This window comes from Oncorhynchus nerka, linkage group LG27 (genome assembly GCF_034236695.1).
Source record: "Oncorhynchus nerka isolate Pitt River linkage group LG27, Oner_Uvic_2.0, whole genome shotgun sequence".
Classification (NCBI taxonomy): domain Eukaryota; kingdom Metazoa; phylum Chordata; class Actinopteri; order Salmoniformes; family Salmonidae; genus Oncorhynchus; species Oncorhynchus nerka.
In genome coordinates this window covers 71,441,870-71,468,769 of record NC_088422.1, presented here as the reverse complement: position 1 = coordinate 71,468,769, position 26,900 = coordinate 71,441,870, and the positions used below count along the sequence as shown (strand labels likewise).

General features: G+C 43.3%; 1 protein-coding gene across 1 annotated transcript in view; it reads right to left on the bottom strand.

Moving 5' to 3' along the window:
• Positions 1-26,900, bottom strand: part of LOC115112285 (protogenin A-like) — a 45,770-nt gene that overhangs the window by 4,181 nt on the left and 14,689 nt on the right. The window contains exons 3-17 of the mRNA XM_029639242.1: positions 17,349-17,493; positions 17,018-17,151; positions 16,566-16,862; positions 16,313-16,472; positions 15,600-15,847; positions 13,793-13,957; positions 12,580-12,885; positions 10,526-10,714; positions 3,343-3,438; positions 3,046-3,232; positions 2,701-2,828; positions 1,917-2,087; positions 708-884; positions 287-410; positions 18-159 (exon numbers count right to left, since the gene is read on the bottom strand). Coding sequence (XP_029495102.1) covers positions 18-159; positions 287-410; positions 708-884; positions 1,917-2,087; positions 2,701-2,828; positions 3,046-3,232; positions 3,343-3,438; positions 10,526-10,714; positions 12,580-12,885; positions 13,793-13,957; positions 15,600-15,847; positions 16,313-16,472; positions 16,566-16,862; positions 17,018-17,151; positions 17,349-17,493 — 2,669 coding nt within the window. The remainder of the gene's footprint in view (positions 1-17; positions 160-286; positions 411-707; positions 885-1,916; positions 2,088-2,700; positions 2,829-3,045; positions 3,233-3,342; positions 3,439-10,525; positions 10,715-12,579; positions 12,886-13,792; positions 13,958-15,599; positions 15,848-16,312; positions 16,473-16,565; positions 16,863-17,017; positions 17,152-17,348; positions 17,494-26,900) is intronic.

The following is a 26,900-nucleotide window of genomic DNA, read 5'->3' as shown; positions in this document are numbered from 1 at the left end:
GAGCCATATCCCCTTACCTTGGCATCAATGAAGTGGTCTGCTCTCATCATTGGCACCATAACATCAGCATTCTCAGCCTGGCCCTCAGAGCCCAGGTGGGCCGAAGCAGAGGGGACCTGACCAGCCTCCTGCCTGATGGCTTTAGTAGCTGACGATTTCCTGTCAAACAATCATACAATATTAATATAGAAATAACAACAGAGGTTCTATCCAAACCAACTGGGCAGTCAGAAAAGTAATCCCATATCAAGTAACAACAACACACTAAATCTGTTAAAATGGTTACCTGTTTTTGCCTCTGCAGACAAGGATGAAGGCACAGATGATGATGCAGATCAGTGCAATGCAAACCCCCACGATGATCCCTGTCATTGACTTCTGGTCAAGGTGGTAGAAACCACTAGAGAACACTGCAAGACAGTTGTCACAAGTGAGTAGACAGCCACAGGAGACATACACTCCTATCTAGAGTCTGTGTGGGTACTACATCTCCACACTGTGTATCAAAATCAATACAGCTGGCAATCACCTCCCCTGACATTCACAGAGATGTACTACAGTGTAAATAATTTAGCAGGAGACCAAGGCTGCAGGCCAAGCTATTGAATTTGAGTTACATCTAGTAGGTCAAGTGACGACAACAAGAGGAATCCTGTCATGAAAGTCAATGAAAGAAAGAACAAGTATGCACCACATTCGTCACTAACCTGTAGCTGAGCCATGGGAGCGCCTGGGGTTGTGACCGGAGGTGGAGCCATCGCTCTGCACGGCCAGTTCCACGGTGTGTGAAAATGGCCCGTCTCCCATATCGTTGGACGCAGACACCTTGACCAGGTAGATGTTCCCCGGCTGTAGGTTCTCCAGTAGAGCCATGGTGATGCTCCCTATCACCGAGAAATATGTGATTTGTGACCTATGTCAACCCATTTGAGCCTCAGCAATAAAAGGACATGGAAATGTGAATATTGTTTTAACACGCTGCAGTGTTGTCATTCACCACGTGGTAATAAATATAGCTGTTCAAATTCATCTCTAAATAAATGAACTAGAGGAAATATGTCAGGCCTGATTTTGTTTGCTCCTCTCTCCCATTTTCAACTGACCCATGAAGAACAGGGGTTTTACAACTCAGTGGAAAAAAACCTGAGGCATATGAGGGGATATTTGTGACCAGATTGTCAGGCAAAGGACAGAGGGTCAGGGATCAGAGGGCTCTAACCCCCCAATACCACCCAGCTCCCCTGCAGTAACGGTTGGGGCGACAGGGTTGATATCCAGTGGTGGGGGGCTGGGGAAAGGCAGGATGGCTTTGTGAACAGCCTCACTTTTGACCCCCTCACCTGTGGCTTAGAAAGGAAAGATCAGATGCCTCACATTTCCTGGAGTCATCTGCTCTCAATTACGCCTATGCTACCCAGAATCTGTGTTTTTACCCAGGAGCTGGACACTCCAGTAATACTTACTGCCACACGTCAGGCCTTTGGGTACACAAAACATATGTGTGTGCTGCTATGGCCACATTAACTATATGGTAGTAGTCCATAGTAACTACAGCACTCTTGACCAGTGTGTTTCAGGTTGAATGATTACAATCTTGAGTGATTGAAGTCCTTTCTTCACTCACATAAAAGAGGAGAATGAGAATATTGGACCTAAAGCCAAAAAGACAGATCCTACCCCCCCAGTGCTAGATCAAAGCTCCAAGTATATAATCCATCCTTTGATTGGTAAGACAACAGGAGGGGGTTATCTAAGAACAACCTGAGATCACAAGGACTAGTGACAAATACAGAAATGGATCAGAGGATGACATTTGTTGATTTCCAATGTCCTGTATGGTGTGGAGCTGGGGCAGGGCTCTGTCTTTGCAGCCCAGTTTAGCCTGCAGCCTCTCTCTCTCGCTCTCTTTCACTCACCTTCCCTCTGCAGCACCTTCCACTCTCCAGCTACCCAGGCCTTCCTGGAAGCATAGAAGATGGTAAAACGTGTCACCGCCAAGTTGGGCTCATCTGGAAGTTTCCATGACACCAGCGCTGTGTCGTCCTCTATCAGAGTCACTTTCACACCTGACGGTGGCAGAGTAGGTGCTGGGGAAGAAGAAATACCAGTTTTAACCCTGAGGCTAAATCACTGATGAATATGTACATCTGCCATAAAAAAAATGCTCTTTGTAACTGGTAATGAGTTTTGAGGAATACTGAAAATGTATGTCTGAACCAGGACCTAGACCAAAGCGTGAAATTTTAATCAGAGAAGGTTCTTTGATGTCACTCAAAAGGATAACTACATCTCACAAGCTATGGCCCTTGCTTATGATCCCTTTCCCTAGAGATGTGTAGATATGTGTAATAATGCAGTGAGAGAGAGCATATAGACTACTGTGCAGTTCAATGAATTTGCTCCTGTGTGTCTCTTTTTAATCCTTTCAAGAGCAAAACCCCATTAGAGGGAAAATGAGAGCTCATTGGCAAGGCTCTGTCAAGTGGTTGCGCTCTATTTGTGATTTGTTTGCAGAATGCAGAGCCTTATGGATACGTGACTGCGAGAGTCCTGGGGAGATTTTTAAGACAAGCACAATAATTCCAGTAAGTATTCTATTTCAGTAGGCTAGGAAATACCATCGGAGCCCAAAAAGGGTGAGAGAATATTCTATTAATCTATACAGCATGTGCTGCTGTATGAAGCCATGTTGGTGCTCACCTTCAGGCAGAGTGCTCTGGTAGACCACAGGGCTCCAGGGGCTGGACAGTTGGTCAAGGTGCAGGCGGACAGCAAACTCATACCTGGTGTTGGGCTCTAAGTCCGGGACCAGGATGTTCTTCTCAGCACTGTAGAGGAGAACCACAATGATCAAAATGGATTTAGAACATATACTGTATATGGAGATTATTAATCAGATCCAATACTTTGGCAATTGACCTGCACATTCTTAAATCCGTACTAAGTGCTACCCTGAGTTTTATGACCATACTAAGTGCCCTCTATCCAGTTAAATGACTATGTGCTATGGGGTATGAAGAGGAAGGTATTATATAGGACACTCACGTCTGCAGGTAGAGTACCAGGGAGGCGTTCTGAAGGCCCACAGGGTTACAGCGGATGGTGTAGTTGACGATCTGGCTGGAGGTGAAGGCTGGACGCCCCCAGTGGAGGAATACGGCAGACGAGCTGTTGGCCTTGGCATACACGTGGTGAGGGGGTGGCGGAGGGGGCACCATACGATCACGAACCGCTGATGCACACAGAAAAAAAATTATGTTAGAGGTACTCATGCGTCGAAGGATTGATAACTATCATCTATCTCAATAGACAATGGTTGCTTGCTTTATGTGAATAACTTACAGACACATCCAGGGGTGCTGATAGTCTGGTCTGCCTGGTAGCCATCGCCTATGAAACTGAACGCCAGGAGCTTCACATGGTACTTCTTTCTTGGGTCTAAAAATAACAGCATGTACATATCTTTCACTGTAGACCTATGGGTGTAATATACTTTTTTGCATACATCATATAGACTTTCACCTCAAATTGACCAATGTGACCTTACAGTGGAAGTGAGCATATCTGTCCACTGGGGGGCATTACACTGAACCAGAGGCTGTGTGATTTATCCAACAAGTGGGCTGTGAGGGTGCTGGATCTGAAAGAGCATGGCTGAGAGGTCAGTGTGGTTTGGCTGTGGAGCTCTGTGACAGATGCTGAGTGCTGGGAGGCCAGTCCCTAGGTCAGTTCCTGCCCTGCTCAGGGCACTGAGGCACACAATAGAGGGCCTCCTCTATCCATCACTCTGCCTTTTCAGGGAGAGTAGGAGAGAATATGTCATGCCCTACCCAGGGCTGCTGGCCAGTGGGCAGTCCTATTCAGCTCCAGGGTGGGGGAGGTTAAACCACAGGACAATGCCCTCCCTAGGAAAGACAGAGCGGTCAATCACATGGCCAGAGTCAGTGGCATAACAGACCCCAGGTAGAACAAACGCTGCTAAGTTAAATGTGCTCTCTGTACCCAACAGGCCACTGATCAAATGTTCAGGCCAAACACTATCCAAATGTTTCACTTCATATCGGCATTGATTGGTTAATTTGTCTCCTAGACTACGATCTCTTGTCATCCTGGAATAACCAGGTTACTGCATGACATATTCAGATAAGGAGGATAGGGTTGGAAAGGTAATAATTCATCATATTAATGTGTTATTACCCTGTCTTGTGCGTAACAATAGTATAACTCATTCCAGGTAAATTGGTTGAGCTAGAGTATAGCTGTATTGGGTGAACCGGCTGCAGTGTATTAAAATATCATTACACAGGTAATTACAGGAAGCTCCTGCTGCAACCATGAGGACCTTGCTGAAATAGCTGAGGATCTATCAAACAAATGACTTACTGCCTCCTAGGAATTCCAAGGTTCTTCAATATTTCAAAGTATGTCACCCATCATTACACACAGAGTAAGCAGAGGAATCTAACCAAATTAGCTTCAATCTGTGAGTGTTAATTCAATACGTTTATTTTGAAAACACTGGGACATATTGATTTGCATTTCAGTCATCAGTTGTCGAAACAGCACTGAAATACAGTCTAGTCTAGAGGAAACTGAAGTGCTGCATGGCCTTACATGAGATCTTACAGCACATCATAGGCCTGCCTACGTAAGAGGCTGTGGGATGACACATCATTATCCAACCGAAGAGTGGGGGTAAGTGTAGTAGGCTGTATAGAAGAACATCATCTATGCTTTACAGAATTATACAGCTAGATCGCAGTACTTCATGAGAAGTTGTACAGGTACTAATAACATAACTAGTATCAGTGGAATAGTGAGCACCAGTAACCAAAAGTTTGCTGGATCGAATCACAAAGCTGACAAGGTAAAAATCTGTCGTTCTGTCCCTGAGCAAGGCAGTTAACCCACTGTTACCCAGGCGCCAAAGACGTGGATGTCGATTAAGGCAGCCGTCCACACCGCTCTGATTCAGAGGGGTTGGGTTAAATGCGGAAGACACATTTCAGTTGAATGCATTCAGTTGTACAACTGACTAGGTATCCCCCTTCCCTTTTGCCATGGAACAGTAATGCAGTGAAGAACATGACCACTAGGTTGTGCTCCAGGACGCATATGTTGAGAGGAGCACAGGAGTGTGGATACAAACTGAAGTCATGCCTATCCTCAGTTCTAGTCACCGAAGCAGTCATTTATGAGTTCTACGTTACTAACAGTTTCTGTGATCATGTCTCAGAGACAAATAAAAGGTAGTCAGTTAGATCAGGGTTTCCCAAACTTGGACCTGCCCCCCGTTTGTTTTTTTGCTCTAGCACTACACAGTTGTAAATGAGAACTTGTTCTCAACTGGCCTACCTGGTTACAGGTTAAATAAAAACAATTTAAACACAGCTGATTCCAACTTAACATCAAGCTTTGATTATTTGAATCGACTGTGTAGTGCTAGGGCAAAACCAAAACGTGCACCCAGGAGGGGCCCCAGGACCGAGTTTTGGAAACCTTAAATTAGATTATCTAAACCCAAGGGTAACCCATGTTGATCATCTGACAAACTGCTAGAGGATCATATTCACTGCATGTGTGTGAAAATATATGTTGTAATGATGAGCAGGCTCTATATCTTCAAAAGAGTTGAACATTTCAAAAAGCAATTACAGTCACTGTGAAAAATCCAACCACTTTGTTGAACAACCATCTCATCATGTTTACTATGCTCTAAAACAACTGTGTTTTTTCTAGGATCGGTCTGAGAGCCTTGAGGCTATGGGATGGTTCAGGGGGTGGAGTCAGGGCTATGGGAGGCAGGGGGATGGGCAAGAGGAGAGTCCGAGGGGTGTGGTTTGAGCCACTAAGACCCCTAGCCCTGCGGAGCTTCAATGGAGCCAGCAGGTCAGGCATAGATAAAACTCAGAAGGAATCTGAGGTCATGGGTGTAGAATACGAGTTGAGCCTCTTTTTTTCTCCCTCAGAATCTGTGCCCTTTCTCTGGTCCCTAAGCCTTAAGTGGGAAAGATAAAGAAGTGACTTGCAGGAGGGGAGAAAAAATACTTCAAAGTGTCTTAAAATCTATGTGGTATCCTCTAAAGATTAGATACAACAACTTAGAATAGGGTCAAAGGAAATGTTACTGATAATATGATTGCATAAAAATATGAAGCTTCTCTCTTTATATTTCTACATTATAGATAGGTCAATGACTAGGCTACTGTAGTCATTTGCTACAGAAAACATTTAGTTATGCTAATGAGTTATTAAAAAAAATAACGATAGGAAAATAATTGCACATATTTGTGAGGTTCATATATCTTTACTTTCTCTAGGAAAAGACAATGAATTAGTATACACTAGCATAGCTCTCTTCTGTCCCTCCTGTCCCATGTCCACTCTGGTGTCCACAGACAGGCTGGCCGGGCTTTGGACAGTCCCAGGGGCTTTTGTTCGGCCCCATTCTCTGAAGAGGAGCAGTCAGGGTCTCACAGTTCCAACCCTGCCCAGCCCCACAGCACAATGGGCCTGCAGTAATTATGCAGGAGAGGGGCTGCGAGAGCGGGCTTTGACATCTGGGCCATGACCTTTGACATGGAATCTGGGCAAGCTAAATCCTGCCAAAGGAAGGGTTGTGGAAACTGCTCTTAGGGGGGAGGGTCAAGCAGGGGAACTGTGCAGAAAAGGGGGGAAAAACACCAAGAGACAAAAAATAAAAAGTCACTAAATAGGTGACGGTAAATAGTGTCAATAGGAGGAAATGGTAAAGCGAGAGAGCAGAACTCTTCAATGGGCAATTTCATAGCCGATATAATGAAAGTATGATTAGATATGGCAAGCTCAATTGTTCAGCTTAACTGCTCTTTGAAACATAGGAGTGACGTAAGTTTATACTTTGTTTTCTGTATAAATTCAGAAAACTGAACAAATTCAGAACTTGCAAAAGTTTTCTGTAAGCAATTTAGGAGAAAATATGGAATTTTACTTCATGGAAATGTATTGAAGTGTTCATTTTAAAATCAGTGAGTAATACACATGGTTTGGGTAAGGTTATCAGGGATCTCCATGGTTGAAGATAAGAGGTGTCCACACAAACCTCCCCCTCTGTATGGAGTCAACCATGCTTGCACTAACCGCCACTCACAATAAACCCTGGTCAAAAGGAAATGTGTGTTAGCCCTGGTTCATTCAACAATACCAAATCCCTCACAAAGATAAGATATGCTTCAGTTGCCACATATAAAATGGGCAATAATCACCCTGTGTGTGGATTCAAGGCCAAATGTTTCTTGTTAGGTATCACAAAAACTAACCACTCAAACTTGTTGTGCCTTACTCACTTTGCTTGAGAAAAGTTCATAACTAATTTCCTCAGAATAATACACAATCTGCCTAACCCTTACTGTCATTGTGTAAAGATGCACCAAAGTGAAGCTGGTTCATTTTCCCGTCATGCCTGTTGGGTTAATCTTGCAAGGCTTTTCTCTCCCCATAAATTATGATGCCAGTTTGTATTTGTGGGGAAATTCTTGAGCTGTTTGTGGTCACCTGATTTTTTTTACAGCCGTTTTACAGATCCTGCAGGCCCCTAAGGCTTTGTTCTGCCCTGAGAATGGCCCCCCATGCCACAGCAAGAAGGGTCTGAGCCAGGGCTATAAATGTCAACTCCCACACTGATCCACAAAGCAGCATATACCACAGGGGGAGCGTATATCTCCCTCTGACACACACACACAGGCAAACACAGTTTATTGATGTAGTGGGCTCACTAATACCCATCTATCTTTTATCTGACACCAGGCATGCAATAACTAATGTTTTCCCAGAGAAAAGACCACTCCACGATGGGCAAGGTGGCCCCAAGCTATGAGATAAATCTACTACCGTACACCCAGTCCTGGTGCCAACAGGTATGGGAGGTATTTCAACCGTGACTATGCCACAGGAAGAATAAACATGAATGGGACCTCAGTATTTCAACACCATGTCTTTTATACACTGAGCTACAACCTCTCACATTCCTAACTTAGAGAGCCCTTTCAGTCATGTGGAATGGTCTTAAGAGATAATTTAGTAGCCAGAGCAGAGCTGGTCTGTTTCTACTACACATTTAGAACTCAACCATGTTCATGTCTTTTTCTTTTTTTCTGAGGTATGTTATTTGTGCACTTTAGAGCAACATTGACTCAATGATACAGTAACGGTTGGCTTGTTGTCTTTACCACATCAAAGCTAAGTGAATTTAGGTCCCAGGGATCTGAAATACTTATCAAGTCACTCAGTGAGATTGGTGTTGTTCATAATCCCTGACTGATCGAACACATTCTCTAGTCTGTGTGTGGTTGTGGTTTCCAAACCCGTGTGACTGTCACAAGTCACAAGTGTCCTTGGGTGAAGTAAAGAGTTAAAGTTAAATCCTCTGTTAATTGCATTACTATCAGAGACATTACAGCGTAATCCTTTATCCTGGATAAAATCCAATTAACATTTTAATTGAAGCTCCATTTTGCTCTCTACTTCAGATATGCCATGGAGGTTAAATAATCTTGTTATTAGACGAATCCAGAGTGTTTTCTAATGGAAAAACACTTCATCAATTCAATAGTAAGTAGACTGATTAAAAGTCAGTAAGAAAACAATGTCCTACCGGGCACAATATGTATAGTTTATTAAAGGACATAAGTCATGGTTTGTCACTCAAACAACATTGAAGAAAATCAATAGGGAAATGCCCTTTCCACTGCTGTTCTGTCCTTGGAAGGTCAAATCGAGACAGGGACTACTCAATTATGGGCAAACATGGGCATTAAAGCAGACCCAAATTGATAAGAACACCCCGTTTGAATTAAAATACCCTGTTTGGAAATGTGGGTCACCTCCACGAAAATAAAAAATGACTTAATGTTACACTTCTCGTATTGGTTTATTATCAAGGTCACACCAAACTGACCAAAGCATATATCCGAAGGAAAAACTGAGTCAAGTCAGTATTTTTATCTGAAGCTGTCTCTCTGTTTAACACACCACTTACTGAAATCAACGTTGTAAAAATGTGGTGCCATGGGCAGGCACTGAAATCGCACCTAAAACCTATCTGACACTGACAGTAATACGTGACAAATTAAACTGCTGTGTCTCCTCTCCAACAGGAAGTCTCTTCCTTGAGGGGGGAAACCTTTGGGAAGATAAATGAGATGTATACTTCTCTTCAACATCTCATACTACAAGTCACATTCCCTGGATATGTATTTACAGAAAAGCTCAGCTACCAGTGGTGAGGGGCTGAATTTGGTTGACTCTCGGTCAATTAAGTCTCTTTTGTGGCCCTTAAAGCCTAACACAATGAAAGCCTTTGATGTGAATTCTCCTCCAAATGCTCTGCTCACAGCAGTCATAAAACACACCATAAATCTGCTCCACAATAACAGCTTCCCTCTCCTCTAAAGACAGGCCTGGAATACACCTCTGCCAGCTATTCTATCAAACAAGCACATTTAAACTGTTTCAATGAGAAACTAATGAAAAACCAAGGCATAGTAAGTGTGTTTTGGTGATATCTATCTATGTCACATTACTACAACTTGTTTGTCCACTATGTTCATTATTCCAGGAGGAAAATGTGGTTCATGAGGAAAAGGAGAATATACACAAAAAGCCAGACTTCATGTGTTCTATTTCTCCAATAGGTTTTACATCAAGCTTCATAAAAATACTCTCTATTGAAAAATAATTATCCATTCAAAACAACAAATATTTCATAAAGTACAGCACTTTAAAACCTACTCACTTTAAAACCTACTTGTGTCATTCTAAACAACAGCTGGTGCCAAAATGGGGGAAGTTTCAGCAGTCATATTTATCGCCCCCTTCACAGTAAGACCCCATGACAAAACAAAACACATACTGTAGCAAGAAAACAAAAAGGTAAAAGGGGACACATACTGTATTTACCCCCCCCCCCCTCCTGGTCTAGTGCCAGAGCTTCCTGATTCAAAATTCAGCTGCTGGCCACCTGGCCGACCTCCTCTGGCCACAGATGGTCAGTTGTCCACTGCAGTAGTGTGGGACTCCCTTTCCTTCCACACTCTCCAACTTGGCAAAATGAATTTGACCCAGAGGCCAGAAAACCAGCATATGTCCCCAACACCCCTTCCTCAGTCCCAGCTAGCAGCTATTTCTAAATCTGTTGGGGGGACATACATTGGAAACCAGGCCAGGGCCGTAAGGTCATGGGGGGTTGGCTTCTTTCTGGACCTCTGGACATGAGCCCCCACAACTCACATGAAAATACTTTGTCCTTGCCAAACTAATGGGCTTTTCTGATCCTAAAAAGACCTTAAACATGCCTGGTGAGGACACAGAAAATGTTTTTTAAGAGCATCCTTGATCCAAATCCAATTTAAGGAGGACTTTCATTGTGTAACCATGCTATTGACTAGAACATATTCTTAATCTTGCAATTGAAATCCAAAATCAAGACAAATGTCATCAGCAACAATGTGAGATCATAGGGCGGGTGTACTATGTGGAGTCTACTCACCCAGGCCTCCAATGGTATGCCTGTTGTCCTGGACACGCAGCTGGATGGGGGAACTCTCAGCCTGGCTCTCCTCGTGGTAGAACAGCCTGTAGCCCTGGATGCTGACAGAGTTTCCTGGTGCCAGCTGCCAGCGCACTATGATGGTGGTGCAGTTCAGAGGCTCCAACTGTAGCTCAGGGGCCAGAGGCACTGTGAGGAGACACAAAGAGAGATAGATCTTTGGTTATAGTCACTGTGGGGAGACACGAAGAGAGATAGACCTGTGGTTAGAGTCACTTTGAGGAGACATGAAGAGAGAGAGATCTGTGGTTAGAATCACTGTGGGCAGACACGAAGAGAGATAGATCTGTGATTAGAGTCCCTTTGGGGAGACATAAAGAGAGACCTGTGGTTAGAGTCACAGTACACATCTGAGTATTTATTTAATGTAATTGTTTTGTGAAGAGATGGCAGCTCTTCTTCTAGCTACTAAGCAACTTTGCAGTATTTTTTTGTGTGTGTGTTATTTCTTATCACAAGCATTTCGCTACACCTGCAATAACATCAGCTAAATATGTGTATGTGACCCATACAATTTGATTTATTGAGGACAGTTCTGAGGATGTAAGGTTCAAACAGAATCTCTCTTTTTGTGTACTATTTATATACAGAGTTCAACCTGCATGACTATTCATTTTTTATTCAGATGTCTTTATTTTAACCAGCTCATCTGAAATAGTACCAAGTCAAGGGAGAATATGAAACCCACCCAACCCCTGCTTCCCGATCTTCTTTACCTTAAGCCCAATGGCCAACACCAATGTGTTCATAAAGGTCAATTTGCTTCATATTCAGATACCATTCAGAGCCTTGCTACTATTGACAGTCCATAACTATTTATTATGAAAGGTTAGCTAGTCCTAAACAAATTAAGAACTTGTTCAGGCACACGTTTGTTTGGGATACCCAAATGATTAAGAGTAAACCATTTAATATGGCAGAAACATGCTTATTTAGATTTCCCAGAAATAATTTGCTGGATAAATAGGGGCAAAGTCACCAAAACGTATTGAATTGTTAGAGATGCAGGGTGGTAGGCTGGGAGCAAGTTGACTCTGTAGCTTGTCTTGTTCCTTGAAAACAGGAATGATCTCCACCCAGCTGCTCACTTGCTTTACCTGATGGAAATAACCGGCTCCCAGCCTGCAGCCCCCAACCAGAGGTACATCCATACCATGCCCCAGCCTGACACACAGATACACAGCCAGGCACAAACACACAATAGCAGAGATGAGCCAGGTCCTTAGTTCTACTGACAGAATGCCTATTCAGCCGACATGATCCTGGCAGAATTCTAGAAAAGATCCTGTTTGTTTCCAAAAGGACAGAGCGAGAGAGGGCAGCAGTCCCCTCCCCCACCCCTGAGGCTCAGATGGAGCTCTAAACAGAACTATTCTTCCTCCCACCCAGAGGCCTCTCTTTTATGACCCATAACTGAAGCCATTCCGATGTTACTGACAGAGAGGGCCAAAGGTCATGAAGTAACAAACGCAATGCCTTAACAAGATTATTAGAGCAAGCTCTTCTCATGGCTCTCTCTCACACATTCAGCATAGGACTGGGAAGAAGAAAGGTTCAGAGATAATCCAGCCTCTTTGCTCCTATATTGACTATGTGTAGAGGGAAGTGTGCTCTCACTGTGCGCCTGCAAAGCATGATGGTTTTAGTGTGCATGATAAGTCCGTGCAGGAAGTAAGGCAGGAAGTAAGGCCTTACATGTTTATTTCTGTGATGTGGTAGCTTTACAAGGTTGAAATTCTCTAAGGTTGAAATTCTGGTTCATGTTATGGCTTACGTTTGTCTTTTGCCTTTAATTGATTAGAAGTCATACAGTTGTAATCATCTGTACAAGCATCATATGTGCACGCGGCAACCTAGTCATAAGACTGGGACACACAGAGCACATGTTTAACTTAAAAAAAAGATATAATGTGCATGCCTGAATGCCTGGAGCATCGGACCATCAGGGAGCAGCCAATAACTCATCACTACTACTGAGGAGCATGTGTAAGTACCTTTGACGCTGGATGCCTTAGGGGTGCGGTGGGAGGTCCAGGCTGACTGTTCCCCCCAGCCCACGCTAGTGGCTGCAGCGATGCGGAGGAGGTAGATGGTGTCGGGCTGCAGGCCCTCCAGGAGATACTGGGTCTTCTCCCCAAGAAGCTCCAGCTGGGTGATGGCCTGGTCAGTGCTGGTCCGATAGGACAAGCGGTAGGCCGACACCCGACCGCGGCTTATCTTGGCTGCAAGGGGCTGCCAGGACACCTGGATGTCTGTGGGGCTGCGGCTGGTGAGGCTGAGCTCTGGGGCACGCAGGGGCACTGTGGAGAGGGAGACAGAGTGGTCATGTTGAGGCTTATACAGTCACCAACTTGTTCATTACTGTGTTTCTGTCTATATTTATGGTCGTTTTGTATCATGTTTTGGTGGGGACCAAAGGAAGAGCTGCGATTGCTAAAGTAACAGCTAGCTACTGAGACTATAATGAACAAACCCAGAGATACAAATCAGCTCACTGTACATCACACTCAGTCATACTGGAAAATCAATTCAGTAAGTCTGCAAGTGTACACAATAAATAGATGGGACCTGATTTAGACTGGTATGCAATCATGTGACAGATATTCCCTTAGTCAAGGACAATAGGCCAGTTATTTTCTGTGGAATATGAAAGAAATGTAATTATCCTAGATCATAAGTGGTGGTCACGGTTGCACAGTGCAGAAACATTTAATGGGGTGGTGTGAACTGTGAAGGGCCCTTGTGGGGAGTTAGATTATAGTAGAGAGGGTCATTCCTGATCTCTAAATATCAGCCTGACTAATGTTTAACTAGCCGAGTGGCCCACCATCTAATCCTTCCTTATTAGACTCCGCTATTCCTCTGGCGCACCTCTTAGAGACGACCTCAATTAGACAGCCAGGGGTTAGCCCCACTAGATTCATTACAGGACCTACAGTACTGCACACTCTCTACAGCCTATTCATTACAGTTTAAATAAACTGGAAAACATCCTCTGAGTCCTCCATTAGAGTGATAGAAGACCTTACACAATGACTACAGGATCAATATGAAGCATTCTCATTACTATTCATCTGGGGGTGTTTTTATTCATCCTGGGGTGACAGTTATGGCTGCACATTACCTCTGTTTCCCTGGGTTACAGCCCGATAAAGGCCAGGGTGGACTGTATGTTTGTGCATGTGGGAGCTAACGACGAGGCCTCACCATCCTCCAGGGTGTGCTGGAACACATGGTCTGACATGCGGCTGGCTCCCATGGGCATGTAGGCCACGATGTAGAAGGTGTAGTTCCGCACTGACTCCAGGTCATCAATAATGTACCGGGTTGTGTCGTTGCCAATGACAACCTGATATTCCTCGTTGTTCAAGCCTGGTTTTAGGGAAGAAAAGGACACACATTTAATCAATTAATCAATTACCACCCACAGAGTTGTAAGCTGCATGTACAGGCAAGGAGTTCAGAGGGGATCTGATCCTTCAATGCAAACTCTTTAGGGCACTAAAGGGGGACCCTATCATAAAAGGGTCTATGAAGATTTGCATACATTCTGAGTACAAAGACAACTTTTGATAACTTTCCATAATCATCATTCAATGATTTCTCTCAGTATACAGAGCAATTAGAACATAATCACTTTGGCTTTAGGAACCTCCTTGTCTAAGCTGTCTGATTCTTACAAAGTTACGCTGTACATCTGCCTCTAACGGTGGGCTTCTGGTCCATTCAGTATGGACAATATACAAAAAGTGTCAACTCAATCAAACTGGTTCCTTCCCCTTTTATAGACAATTTCATCAACATTGCTCAAGCCAAATTCCAGCATTCAATTTTCCCACATTGCTGGCTGAGCCTAATCGCAGTTTAATTAGCACAGATTAGGAAGGTCCCACAAAAGACTCACTTGTAGCCAGGACGTATTGAATCGTCCAGCCTGATTTCTGACCTGGTAAACAAGATCCTTGAGAGTAAACAGAAAAGGCCTTGTCCAGGGGCCTGAAAGGCCCAGGAAACCTCCCTGAAAAGACACACAAAGCCTCCCTCCCAGTCCAGCTCATGCTGTCCCAGTGCCTTGACAGAATCTCCTCTGTTGGATTAGCACACTCCAACACACAGACTAATTAGTTCCTCCTTTCATTAGAACCTCCATTTAGTGCCAAGGCTCTGTATCTGAGACCTCAGGTGCAGAATGCATTGGTGCTACTACTCCAATCTCAACGGCCAGCAATTCTCTGAGACCGGACAGAATGTTTCACGTAATCTTAATCAAGTGCACCAAATCCTTTACAGACGCCAGTTATTTAAGGAGAAAGGGGCAGATTTTCTAACTTACTTCCATTAACGTCCTTATCCTTACATAGCCTAGCAGGTGTTTCTTTTGCTGCATGGAATTCGTACATTTGGCCTATACAATGGTATTCCATAGCCGGCGATGAACAACAGTGCCTGAATGAACTGGATAACATTTGTGCTGAACTGTTACATTGTTTGAATGTGACTCTTGGTGCCTCTTCATCAACAATACAGGTTCCCAGGAAAGCTAAAGATCCAGCAGTCAATGACTGAGGTTTAGTGACTACAGTACAGCCCTTGTATTCTCGTGATCGGTTCCTGTCTATCCAGCATCTCATCTAGTGTAGGGGGTTCCTGTACCTTTAAAACCAATGCACAGGGCTTGAGATCGCCTATGGAAGGCCAGTCCTGTTTGTACAGAGCAAGCTGCTGTTCTTTCTTAGGTGCAGTAGTCATCCTTTTCCTTGACCTCTGCCTAGCAACCAACTATTAACAACAGATGGTCAATCTCCCACATTCCGTTCTGGGGGCAAGGAGGAAGCGGAGCATTCAGGACTCTAAACAGTGTTAACTGTTAACTCCTGGGGCTACCAAGGCCATTAATATGGAATGCCCTAATACATACGACATTAACTATTTCCTGCCAACATCAAGAAGAGTTTCTGCTTGAAAAGGTACAAGACATAGAAGAGGCTCCCCTGAATTGGCCATCATATCTCACCTTCAGCCTTCATGTAGTGCACAGAGTAGGCAATCACTTTGTCTGAGTTGTACAGTGGTCTCTCCCAGGCCAGCAAGATGGCGGAGCTGGATACAGTGTCAGCCCGGATGTTCCTGGGCGCGCTGGGCCGGTCCTCTGACATCACCACTATGAGCCGGGCCATGGACAGCACAGAGCCCTGCTCATTCTCTACCTGGCACTGGTAGATGGCATCATCCTCAGGGATGATCTGGTTGATCACCAGTTTACTGTGGGACAAAACACACATGGCCATATTAGACTTCTGTCCCTCCTTCAGTTTCCCCTACCAATACTTAACCAGTCGCTTACCAGCTCTATCATTCTCTTTCAAATCAGAAACCGTTAACAAGACACGGCAGTGGTATTAGCAGAGGATGCAAATTAGTGGGAAATCCACTGAAATGCCATTAGCACGTTTGTAAATTATTCAGCTTCCTTTCTTTTGTAGGGAAGGGCTGATTAATTTTTAATTGGGACTGAGTTTCCAATCAACAAAGACAACTTACCTGTGGGGTAAAGGAATTAGGGATTCTGTTTCAATTAACATACAGCAGAACATACAATATGGTTGGTGTTTAGAAGGCAGGGATTTATAAAACAATGGGATGATCATATAAATAAAGAATTTAGAGGGGGACAAACAGGAGCAGAGAGTTATTAGCTATATTACGATCTGGTGTTAGAGCTCAGACCTGTTGTACATCTTGATGCGTCCGTTGGAGTGGACCTTCTCTCCGTTCTTCAGCCAAGTGATGTGGGGCAGGGGAACCCCCTCAGCCTGGCACACAAAGCGGGCCGTGCCCGCGCGCGGACGGGTCAGGCTCTCCGGCCACTCCACCAAGGACGGAGGCGCTGAATAAGGGAAACGTCATAGATGTAACAAACACCAACAATCATGTCTGTAATAACAACTGACACTCTACATAGACAACAACATGTGTTTACCTAGCACAGTGATGTTGGCTGTGGCGATGGTATAGTTGCGTGTGCCAGGGGTAGTGGCTCTACACATGTACACTCCTCCGTGTTGGGGTTTGACATCAGAGATGATGAGGTTGCCATTACCCAGCACCTTGGTGTTGAACACGTCGATGGACTTGCTGTCGGCTCGGCTCCAGGAGATGAGGGGTCGTGGGTTCCCTGTAGCCATGCATTCCAGGATGGCACTTTGGTGCAGGGACACAGTGGCATTCTGGGGCCCGGCGATGATACGAGGCCTCTGAGGCAGTTTGGGGCTTGGAGCTGTGGAGGGGAGACAGGATTTGACCAGGGTGCCCACTTCACTACTCAACATAAATATAACTTGGCTTTTATTGGGCTTATAATGTTTGATGCAATGCTTGTAAATATATTATGTTTAAATCTGAAAAAAGTGCTAATTCTCCACTATCTCCCACCTGGAGTGACAGTGAGGGTTGCCTCTGTACTCCGGCGACGGTTGGCGATGTTGGTCGCCACACAACGATAGTTCCCAGCATCCCCTTTTTCCACCCCGTGGATCTGCAAAACGCCACTGGGCAAGACTGTGATTCTGGGACAGACAAGAACACAAAGACAATCAATGCAACAGACATCATATATAATGGTGGATGAGCACACAGCTCTGATATTTCTATCCCTCTGACATGTACAGTTTAAAGTCGTAATAGACTTCTCCAATAATCTCAAATGCCATCTACAGATAAAGTTAATGACATGGCATGATAATGAAATAATGAGAATACATACCTTTTAGTTGCCAGGGGTAACATGACCCGATTGAACTCCCAGGTGATGATGGGAGGAGGGCTTGCAGTGACTTTGCAGGTGAAACGGGCGACTGATCCTTCTGTCACCACAATAGATGTTGGCTGATTTGTAAAGGGGGAGATACCTACAGAACAAGGAATGGTGAGACACTGTGTACTACAAGAGTAGACACATTCTCTAATGTACAGTACATGTTTGCGAAGAGATGATTACTAGTAATGCAGCCATTATTTTATTTATTTAACCTTTATTTAACCAGGAAGGGCTCATTGAGATTTAAAATCTCTTTTTCAAGAGCATCCTGGCCAAGATACAGTGGGGCAGTATCTTGTTTTTAGTCAGCCACCAATTGTGCAAGTTCTCCCACTTAAAAAGATGAGAGAGGCCTGTAATTTTCATCATAGGTACACTTCAACTATGACAGACAAAATGAGAGAAAACAAATCCATAAAATCACATTGTAGGATTTTTTATTTATTTATTTGTAAATTATGGTGGAAAATAAGTATTTGGTCAATAACAAAAGTTTATCTCAATACTTTGTTATATACCCTTTGTTGGCAATGACAGAGATCAAACGTTTTCTGTAAGTCTTCACAAGGTTTTCACACACTGTTGCTGGTATTTTGGCCCATTCCTCCATGCAGATCTCCTCTAGAGCAGTGATGTTTTGGGGCTGTTGCTGGGCAACATGGACTTTCAACTCCCTCCAAAGATTTTCTATGGGGTTGAGATCTGGAGACTGGCTAGGCCACTCCAGGACCTTGAAATGCTTCTTACGAAGCCACTCCTTAGTTGCCCGGGCGGTGTGTTTGGGATCATTGTCATGCTAAAGACCCAGCCACGTTTCATCTTCAATGCCCTTGCTGATGGTAGGCTTTGTTACTTTGGTCCCTGCTCTCTGCAGGTTATTCACTACGTCCCCCCGTGTGGTTCTGGGATTTTTGCTCACCGTTCTTGTGATCATTTTGACCCCACGGGGTGAAATCTTGCGTGGAGCCCCAGATCGAGGGAGATTATCAGTGGTCTTGTATGTCTTCCATTTCCTAATAATTGCTCCAACAGTTGATTTCAAACCAAGCTGCCTACCTATTGCAGATTCAGTCTTCCCAGCCTGGAGCAGGTCTACAATTTTGTTTCTGGTGTCCCTTGACAGCTCTTTGGTCTTGGCCATAGTGGAGTTTGGAGTGTGACTGTTTGAGGTTGTGGACAGGTGTCTTTTATACTGATAACAAGTTCAAACAGGTGCCATTAATACAGGTAACGAGTGGAGGACAGAGGAGCCTCTTAAAGAAGAAGTTACAGGTCTGTGAGAGCCAGAAATCTTGCTTGTTTATAGGTGACCAAATACTTATTTTCCACCATAATTTGCAAATAAATTCATTAAAAATCCTACAATGTGATTTTCTGGATTTTGTTTTCTCATTCTGTCTGTCATAGTTGAAGTGTACTTATGATGAAAATTACAGGCCTCTCTCATCTTTTTAAGTGGGAGAACTTGCACAATTGGTGGCTGACTAAATACTTTTTTGCCCCACTGTAGGCACCAAGTCATTACAACAATTACAGACAAACAACATGAAAAAATACAAGTAATCTAGTAAAAACCATAGAATTCACAAGAGTATAACAAAATCAAAAACAGCAAATTAAAACCATTGACAGGTCAGGGAATCAGTCTCAAGATCATTCATCAGTGATTTAAAAATACCAAACGGAACAAGTTCTTCCAGTTTAATAGTATTTTGTAAGGCGTTCCAAGACGATGGCGCAGAGTACATAAAAGCCCTTTTACCAAATTCAGTTCGGACATTTGGAACAGTTAGCAGGATAAAGTCCAGCGAACGAAGAGAGTACCCACCACATTTCTGAACAATAAAAATGCCCAAATAAAAAGGCAGTAAACCCAAAATGGTTTTGTAAATAAAAGTATACCAGTGACTGAGCCTACGAGTGACTAGAGAAGGGCAGTCAACCCTGGTATACAAAGTGCAGTGGTGTGTAAGGGTTTTGCAGTTTAAAATAAATCTCAAAGTGCCATGGTAAAGGGTGTCAATTGATCTCAAACACTGAGCGGAAGCATTCATATATAAAATATCCCAATAGTCTAGTAAGGGCATAAATGTAGCTGATACTAGCCTCCTTCTGGCTTCAAAAGAAAAACAGGCCTTATTCCTAAAATAAAATCCCAATTTCAGCTTACATTTTTTGTAAGTTGTTGAATATGCAATTTAAAAGAGAGGCCATCATCAATTAAAATTCCAAGATATTTACATGAGGTTACAACCTCAATCTCCTTGCCCTGACAGGTAGTAATAGGTGAAAGGTTCAGAGGTCTATTTCTTGCTTTAGAAAACACCATTAGTTTAGTTTAGTCAGTATTGAGGATGAGCTTCAATTGACACAAGGTATGTTGAACAGTATAAAAAGCAGTTTGCAAGTTCTGGAAAGCTTTTGTGAGAGACGAGGCACAACAGTAAATAACAGTATCATCAACATAAAAATGAAGTTGCACATTTTGGATTTTTTTTTCTAAATTTATATAAATAGTGAATAAGAGATGACCAAGTACAGAGCCTTGGGGCACACCATTAAAGACAGACAATTTAACAGACATAAGCACATCAAATTGAGTGCACTAAGTTCTATCAGACAGATAGTTAGCAAACCATGCAACTTTTAGAAAGCAAGAACTATGAAATTATGTTTTTCTAGTATTGCATTTTCCCCCATTTGGATCTATAATACCAATCATCGCAAAAATGTATGTTCATGGCCCAATATCGTCTCTTGCTCGGCAGCTCATCTTAGTGGATAAGGTTACATGCCTTTCTATCAGTCAAACTAAGCCTCTGTATCTTAGGACTGTACAGTTAAAATGGAAATCAATGACATTTATGGAAATAAAGGAATATATTGAGCTGCCAGGTATATCTTACAAATATACATTACTTCACTTTCAGGTTACTATCTCACTAAAGCCATACCCAGCAAAGGCCAACCCACTTCAGTATCTGCCTGATAGTGAGACTGTTGTGCTGTGAAGCTGAACCTCATTCTTAGAATTTTCATTGAAAATAGGAAAATTGCGGCCTCCCAGGTGGCACAGTGTGGCCAGGTGTACGGTGTTTCCTCCGACACAGTGGTGCGGCTGGCTTCCGGGTTGGATGTGCGTTGTGTCAAGAAGCAGTGCGGCTAGGTTGGGTTGTGTTTCGGAGGACGCATGGCTCTCAACCTTCGCCTCTCCCGAGTCCGTACGGGAGTTGCAGCGATGAGACAAGACTGTAACTACTACCAATTGGATACCATGAAATTGGGGAGAAGAAGAGAGAGCTTTAAAAAAATATATAAAATAGGAAAATCTATGTGCACAATTATACCGAAATGATCACTACTGCCTATCTTTATTCTTTATTCATATAATTGTCCATGAAACTACTTGCCAAGGAGCTGCCATGCCCCAACGAGAAAGCTCTATCCTATTCAAACCAAACTAAATTCTGTACATTAGCACATTTGCCAATACTCATATGGGCTGTTGACAGCAAAGATCTGAAGAGCCCCACAATCCATCCAACCTTACCCTTCCAAGACAAATTCTCTCCCTGACCTCCTCTCCTTACAGCCTAGACAGAGTTCATGTGTTGATGCATTGCCGTCTAATCAAGACAGTCACAGGAAGACCCTTTGCCCTGAGATGTAGGTTAGTCCACTATTGAAATCAGCTGTTGTTTTTTTTCCATGCCCTGTCTCTCACCTTCTCTTTGAAAATGCATAAGCTCCAGTTCTCCCTCAAATTAGGTGTTATACAAGCATCAGACATCGGATATCAGACGGTGGTTCCCGAGGCCCTAACTAACCTAAACAAACCAGCATGTTACATGTACCTGTCAGCTCATCCTGGCTGGAGCACATTAAACCCTGAGGAGATCAGAGAGCAGAGGAAATCTCTGCAAGGCCCATTTTATTAATTAGCTCCTCTACTATGCACATCTACGCACATGAGCAGAGGTCAATCAGTCAAATGTGTGCCATGCACACAAACTTTTAGTGGCCCACCTAATGACTACTGCTAATACTTTAACTGAAATAAAATTCCTCATACGCTTGCTGTAAAACTCTTTATATTTGAACACAGAGTAATTATGACCATAGCTGGTTATGAGGCCATGTGGAGGAGGAGGGGAAGTTTGATCCATTTTGTTTGAGATCATTGATTAATATCTCCCTCATGGAGCAGCAGAGTTTGGGAAGATCAGTCAGTGAAAGATGATACTGAAAGTGAGGCCTTTGACAGGCCAGATGAATGGCCAGCCAGTGGGAACCTAAAAGGACTGCTCTATGCTAACAGTAGCATTAAAGGACAACATCACATGTAACCAACCCTCACAGACACACAGTCCTCACAGACACACAGTCCTCACAGACACACAGTCCTCACAGACACACAGTCCTCACAGACACACAGCATCTAATTCCTAATTAGGCCTACCTCTAGGTCTATTCCTAGAGAGACAACAGATATATTAGGTCTCATATGCTTATAGAAATTAATACATAATTATAACTGTTACCATCATATTATTTGCTACTGATTTTATACTTGAATCCCCCTGAGATAAAGAGGAGGATTAGTGCAGCCGGACGGTGATGATTGGTAGAGAGGTCTGGCAACATCCTGCTTCGATTCCATACAGTTCAGACACCACCTAAACTGTATGGAAACTAAACTCCATGAGAACCCTCATGTACACAGCATGTGTCCCATTACTGATTTCCCCTAAACCTTATCCACCGTTAAGAATGATGTTGCAAGTAGTTCAATGTCTAGAATAAATTGTTCATCGTTTCAAAAAGGTTATACAAAATCATCTAGAACATTATGACCCTCCCCCCTTTTTCAGTCACTAAGCAGTAAAAAAAAAAAAAGCCATTAAGGTCATCCACTCCCATTCCCCTTTTCAACTAAAGACGCCTCAGGTCAATAGTTTGTTAAAGTTACTGTCCAGTGAAAATATTAATTTTAATAATATAATTAACTTTAATAATACGTTAACTCGTACGTATACTCGTATTTGTGGCCAAAGCATAAATTGGGAGAAAAAAACACTTTAAAAAAAAACCTACATAAAATTTGTATCTCAAACAGACTGTTTCAAAATGCTTGCTATTACCTCATGGAGGATGATGTCATCCTCCTGAGGAGGATGATATGACCAGTCAACTCTATTCTGTTGTTGGTGAACACCCACACTGGAAACACTCTTTTCATGCCACTTTGATACCGAAATGACTTTTTCATAGCAGGTTAGGAGACTTAACATAGCCGATTAGGAGACTGAGGTTACGGTTAGGAAAAGGGTTAAGGTTAGGGTCAGTGAAAATGCTCACCAAATCTGCTACGAAATGACTTTATATCGAAGTGGCTTGAATAGAGTGTGTCACATGCCCACACCATTCCAACACAGAAAAGCTGTATTGTAACACACTTAATTACACTTTTTTGGAAAGAAAACGATTTCACTCATATTGTAATTAAGAATACATCATATTTCATAGAAATCTGGAAACACTGGACAGTTACTTTAAAATAAATGACGGTGTGCTGCTCTTGATACAGACCTCAATTTAAATCACATTTTTGGAATAAATAAATATATAAAATATTTACCAAAAAGCCCCAGGGCTGGATAACATCAACTTAATTATCATAAACAAATAAAACCACTCCTGGAACAACTGCGACCCAGTGCAACCAACATACTAGGCTACATCAGTGAAGGACTATATAAAGAAGACTACATCAGAAATACCCAAAACAAGTACCATAAAACAAAATCCTCTTCACCCATTTTACTACTCAGAGAAAAAGGAATCAGATAATTCAAAGATACACGTGACATGTGTCTTCAGAGTCAAAACAGCTGCATGTTTTCAGAATGCAATGTGCACCACTTAAGTAATGGATTAACAAAAGACTGCAGTGCTCTTTGACCTCTGCACACATCCGATGCTGTTTGTGCTGTAGGGGCGAGCAGCCATCAGCACTCACAGATGAAGAGGCAGTCTGAGGGGAGGGGAGGGGAGGGGAGGGGAGAGGGGCATCAGAGTACCTCTCCTGCGTTCTCTCTCTCCATCCAACTCTCTCTCCCCTCCCTAGGCTCAGTTATCTCGCTAGCCCAGTGTAACAATGAGATACTCTACCCAGTGTTTGCCTTCGGAGGCTCCCCCACTAACTTTATCACAGAAATTACCCCTCTTCTCTAAATTCTGCACACAAAAACCCTGAACGCACATCAAACACAGCAGGCTTGCTAGGGGAGAAAAGAGAGGGGGGGAAGAGCCAACAGATGAAGAAAACATACGAGGAGCCGTGTAAAGATTACAAGGAGCTCAGATTTAAAGCGAGGCAAATCCTCACTAGGTGCAAGGTTCATCGTTTCTGATTGAACAGCTGTTGCCACTGACATCAGAGAGGAACCCAATCAACATCTTCTTGCACCTTAAGTCTGAATAATTGAACTATTACCACTCATCAAATTTCACTGACAATCAGCACGCATCACAAGTGGTGCACTTCTAGCTGTATCCCTAACAAACCTTTCTTAGAGTACTACTTAAAAGCAACGTAAATCTCAAGCACTGCTCTCGAGAAACCTTGCCTAAAGGTAAACTCCACCCCATCATAAAAACACTGGATTGTGTCCTGGCCTCTATAACGGCCGATATGGATAGCTGGACGTAACCTGGGTTTCCAGGTGTCGTGGTGCTGAATAGCGGGAAAGCCCTAACTGCCAGACTGGGCTCTCTGTGAATCCTGATCAGCGCACTGCACTCTGACATCTACTCCGTGTCGTCTTGAGGAAGGCGGCAAGGGGAATTCTGTCCCTCCTAAACGTAGCTGACCCTCTGACATTTCAAGGTGAAGACCTCCTTGTTTTTTTCACTGGCCACGGGCAGAGCGTTCATGAGCAAAGCCAGAATGAACCCAATTCATTTTGGGATCCACAACCTAAATTGTCTACCCTGACCAGTTTTAGAGAGCTGCGCCACTTTGCCTTGAACTTTAATTTGCAGAGCGCTTTACTTCTAGTATTTGACTTTCAAATGGAATGCTAACTTATCTAATGGGTTGTGTCCCACCAGTTGCTGTAAAGGCCCATTTCTTTGTGTAAAGTTATTTTGAAGACAAGGAGACTGATCCTTTCACTGAGCCCCTGGCCACTTTGCTTTGGGCATTTTTAATTAAATTAGTTCCGAGCTTTAAGGCCTCTTGTGTATCAGGCCCTCTGCAGAGGAATATTTGCTGTGGAGATAAGTGCAGGCAGGCATTTGATTGGGACCATCATTGATTGTCCCCGCAGCCGGACAACTTTCTCACGGTTTCTGGAGGGAAATGCTGTAGGAATGCTCAACCGGTGTTGCTCATTCAGCCGACAGAAACTATCAACCGGTTTTCCCCATTAAGCAGCGAGTCGGAGTCAGAGGCCGAGCCTTCTCTTGTCTCTACTCCTCCCGTTACGGGGTCTGAGACGCCGAAGCTTCCCAACATTAGCTCTGACAAATTGAAAACTCTAGTCATTGGTGACTCCATTACCCGCAGTATTAGACTTAAAACAAATCATCCAGCGATCATACACTGTTTACCAGGGGGCAGGGCTACCGACGTTAAGGCCAATCTGATGTCCTTCCAGATTCCCTCTGTCTACCCAAGGACGCCAGAGGATAAAAATCAGTTAACCACCTAACTGAGGAACTCAATTTAACCTTTCGCAATACCCTAGATGCAGTTGTACCCCTAAAAACTAAAAACCTTTCTCATAAGAAACTAGCTCCCTGGTACACAGAAAATACCCGAGCTCTGAAGCAAGCTTCCAGAAAATTGGAACGGAAATGGCACCACACCAAACTGGAAGTCTTCCGACTAGCTTGGAAAGACAGTACCGTGCAGTACCGAAGAGCCTTTACTGCTGCTCGATCATCCTATTTTTCTAACTTAATTGAGGAAAATAAGAACAATCCCCAAGAGAGGATGGCTTTCACTTCAGCAGTGATAAATTCATGAACTTCTTTGAGGAAAAGATCATGATTATTAGAAAGCAAATTACGGACTCCTCTTTAAATCTGCGTATTCCTTCAAAGCTCAGTTGTCCTGAGTCTGCACAACTCTGCCAGGACCTAGGATCAAGAGAGACGCTCAAGTGTTTTAGTACTATATCTCTTGACACAATGATGAAAATAATCATGGCCTCTAAACCTTCAAGCTGCATACTGGACCCTATTCCAACTAAACTACTGAAAGAGCTGCTTCCTGTGCTTGGCCCTCCTATGTTGAACATAATAAAGGCTCTCTATCCACCGGATGTGTACCAAACTCACTAAAAGTAGCAGTAATAAAGCCTCTCTTGAAAAAGCCAAACCTTGACCCAGAAAATATAAAAAACTATCGGCCTATATCGAATCTTCCATTCCTCTCAAAAATGTTAGAAAAGGCTGTTGCGCAGCAACTCACTGCCTACCTGAAGACAAACAATGTATACGAAATGCTTCAGTCTGGTTTTAGACCCCATCATAGCACTGAGACTGCACTTGTGAAGGTGGTAAATGACCTTTTAATGGCATCAGACCGAGGCTCTGCATCTGTCCTCGTGCTCCTAGACCTTAGTGCTGCTTTTGATACCATCGATCACCACATTCTTTTGGAGAGATTGGAAACCCAAATTGGTCTACACGGACAAGTTCTGTCCTGGTTTAGATCTTATCTGTCAGAAAGATATCAGTTTGTCTCTGTGAATGGTTTGTCCTCTGACAAATCAACTGTAAATTTCGGTGTTCCTCAAGGTTCCGTTTTAGGACCACTATTGTTTTCACTATATATTTTACCTGTTGGGGATGTCATTAGAAAACATAATGTTAACTTTCACTGCTATGCGGATGACACACAGCTGTACATTTCAATGAAACATGGTGAAGCCCCAAAATTGCCCTCGCTAGAAGCATGTGTTTCAGACATAAGGAAGTGGATGGCTGCAAACTTTCTACTTTTAAACTCGGAAAAAACAGAGATGCTTGTTCTAGGTCCCAAGAAACAAAGAGATCTTCTGTTGAATCTGACAATTAATCTTAATGGTTGTACAGTCGTCTCAAATAAAACTGTGAAGGACCTCGGCGTTACTCTGGACCCTGATCTCTCTTTTGAAGAACATATCAAGACCATTTCAAGAACAGCTTTTTTCCATCTACATAACATTGCAAAAATCAGAAACTTTCTGTCCAAAAATTATGCAGAAAAATGTATCCATGCTTTTGTCACTTCTAGGTTAGACTACTGCAATGCTCTACTTTCCGGCTACCCGGATAAAGCACTAAATAAACTTCAGTTAGTGCTAAATACGGCTGCTAGAATCCTGACTAGAACCAAATGTGATCATATTACTCCAGTGCTAGCCTCCCTACCCTGGCTTCCTGTCAAGGCAAGGGCTGATTTTACGAGGTTTTACTGCTAACCTACAAAGCATTACATGGGCTTGC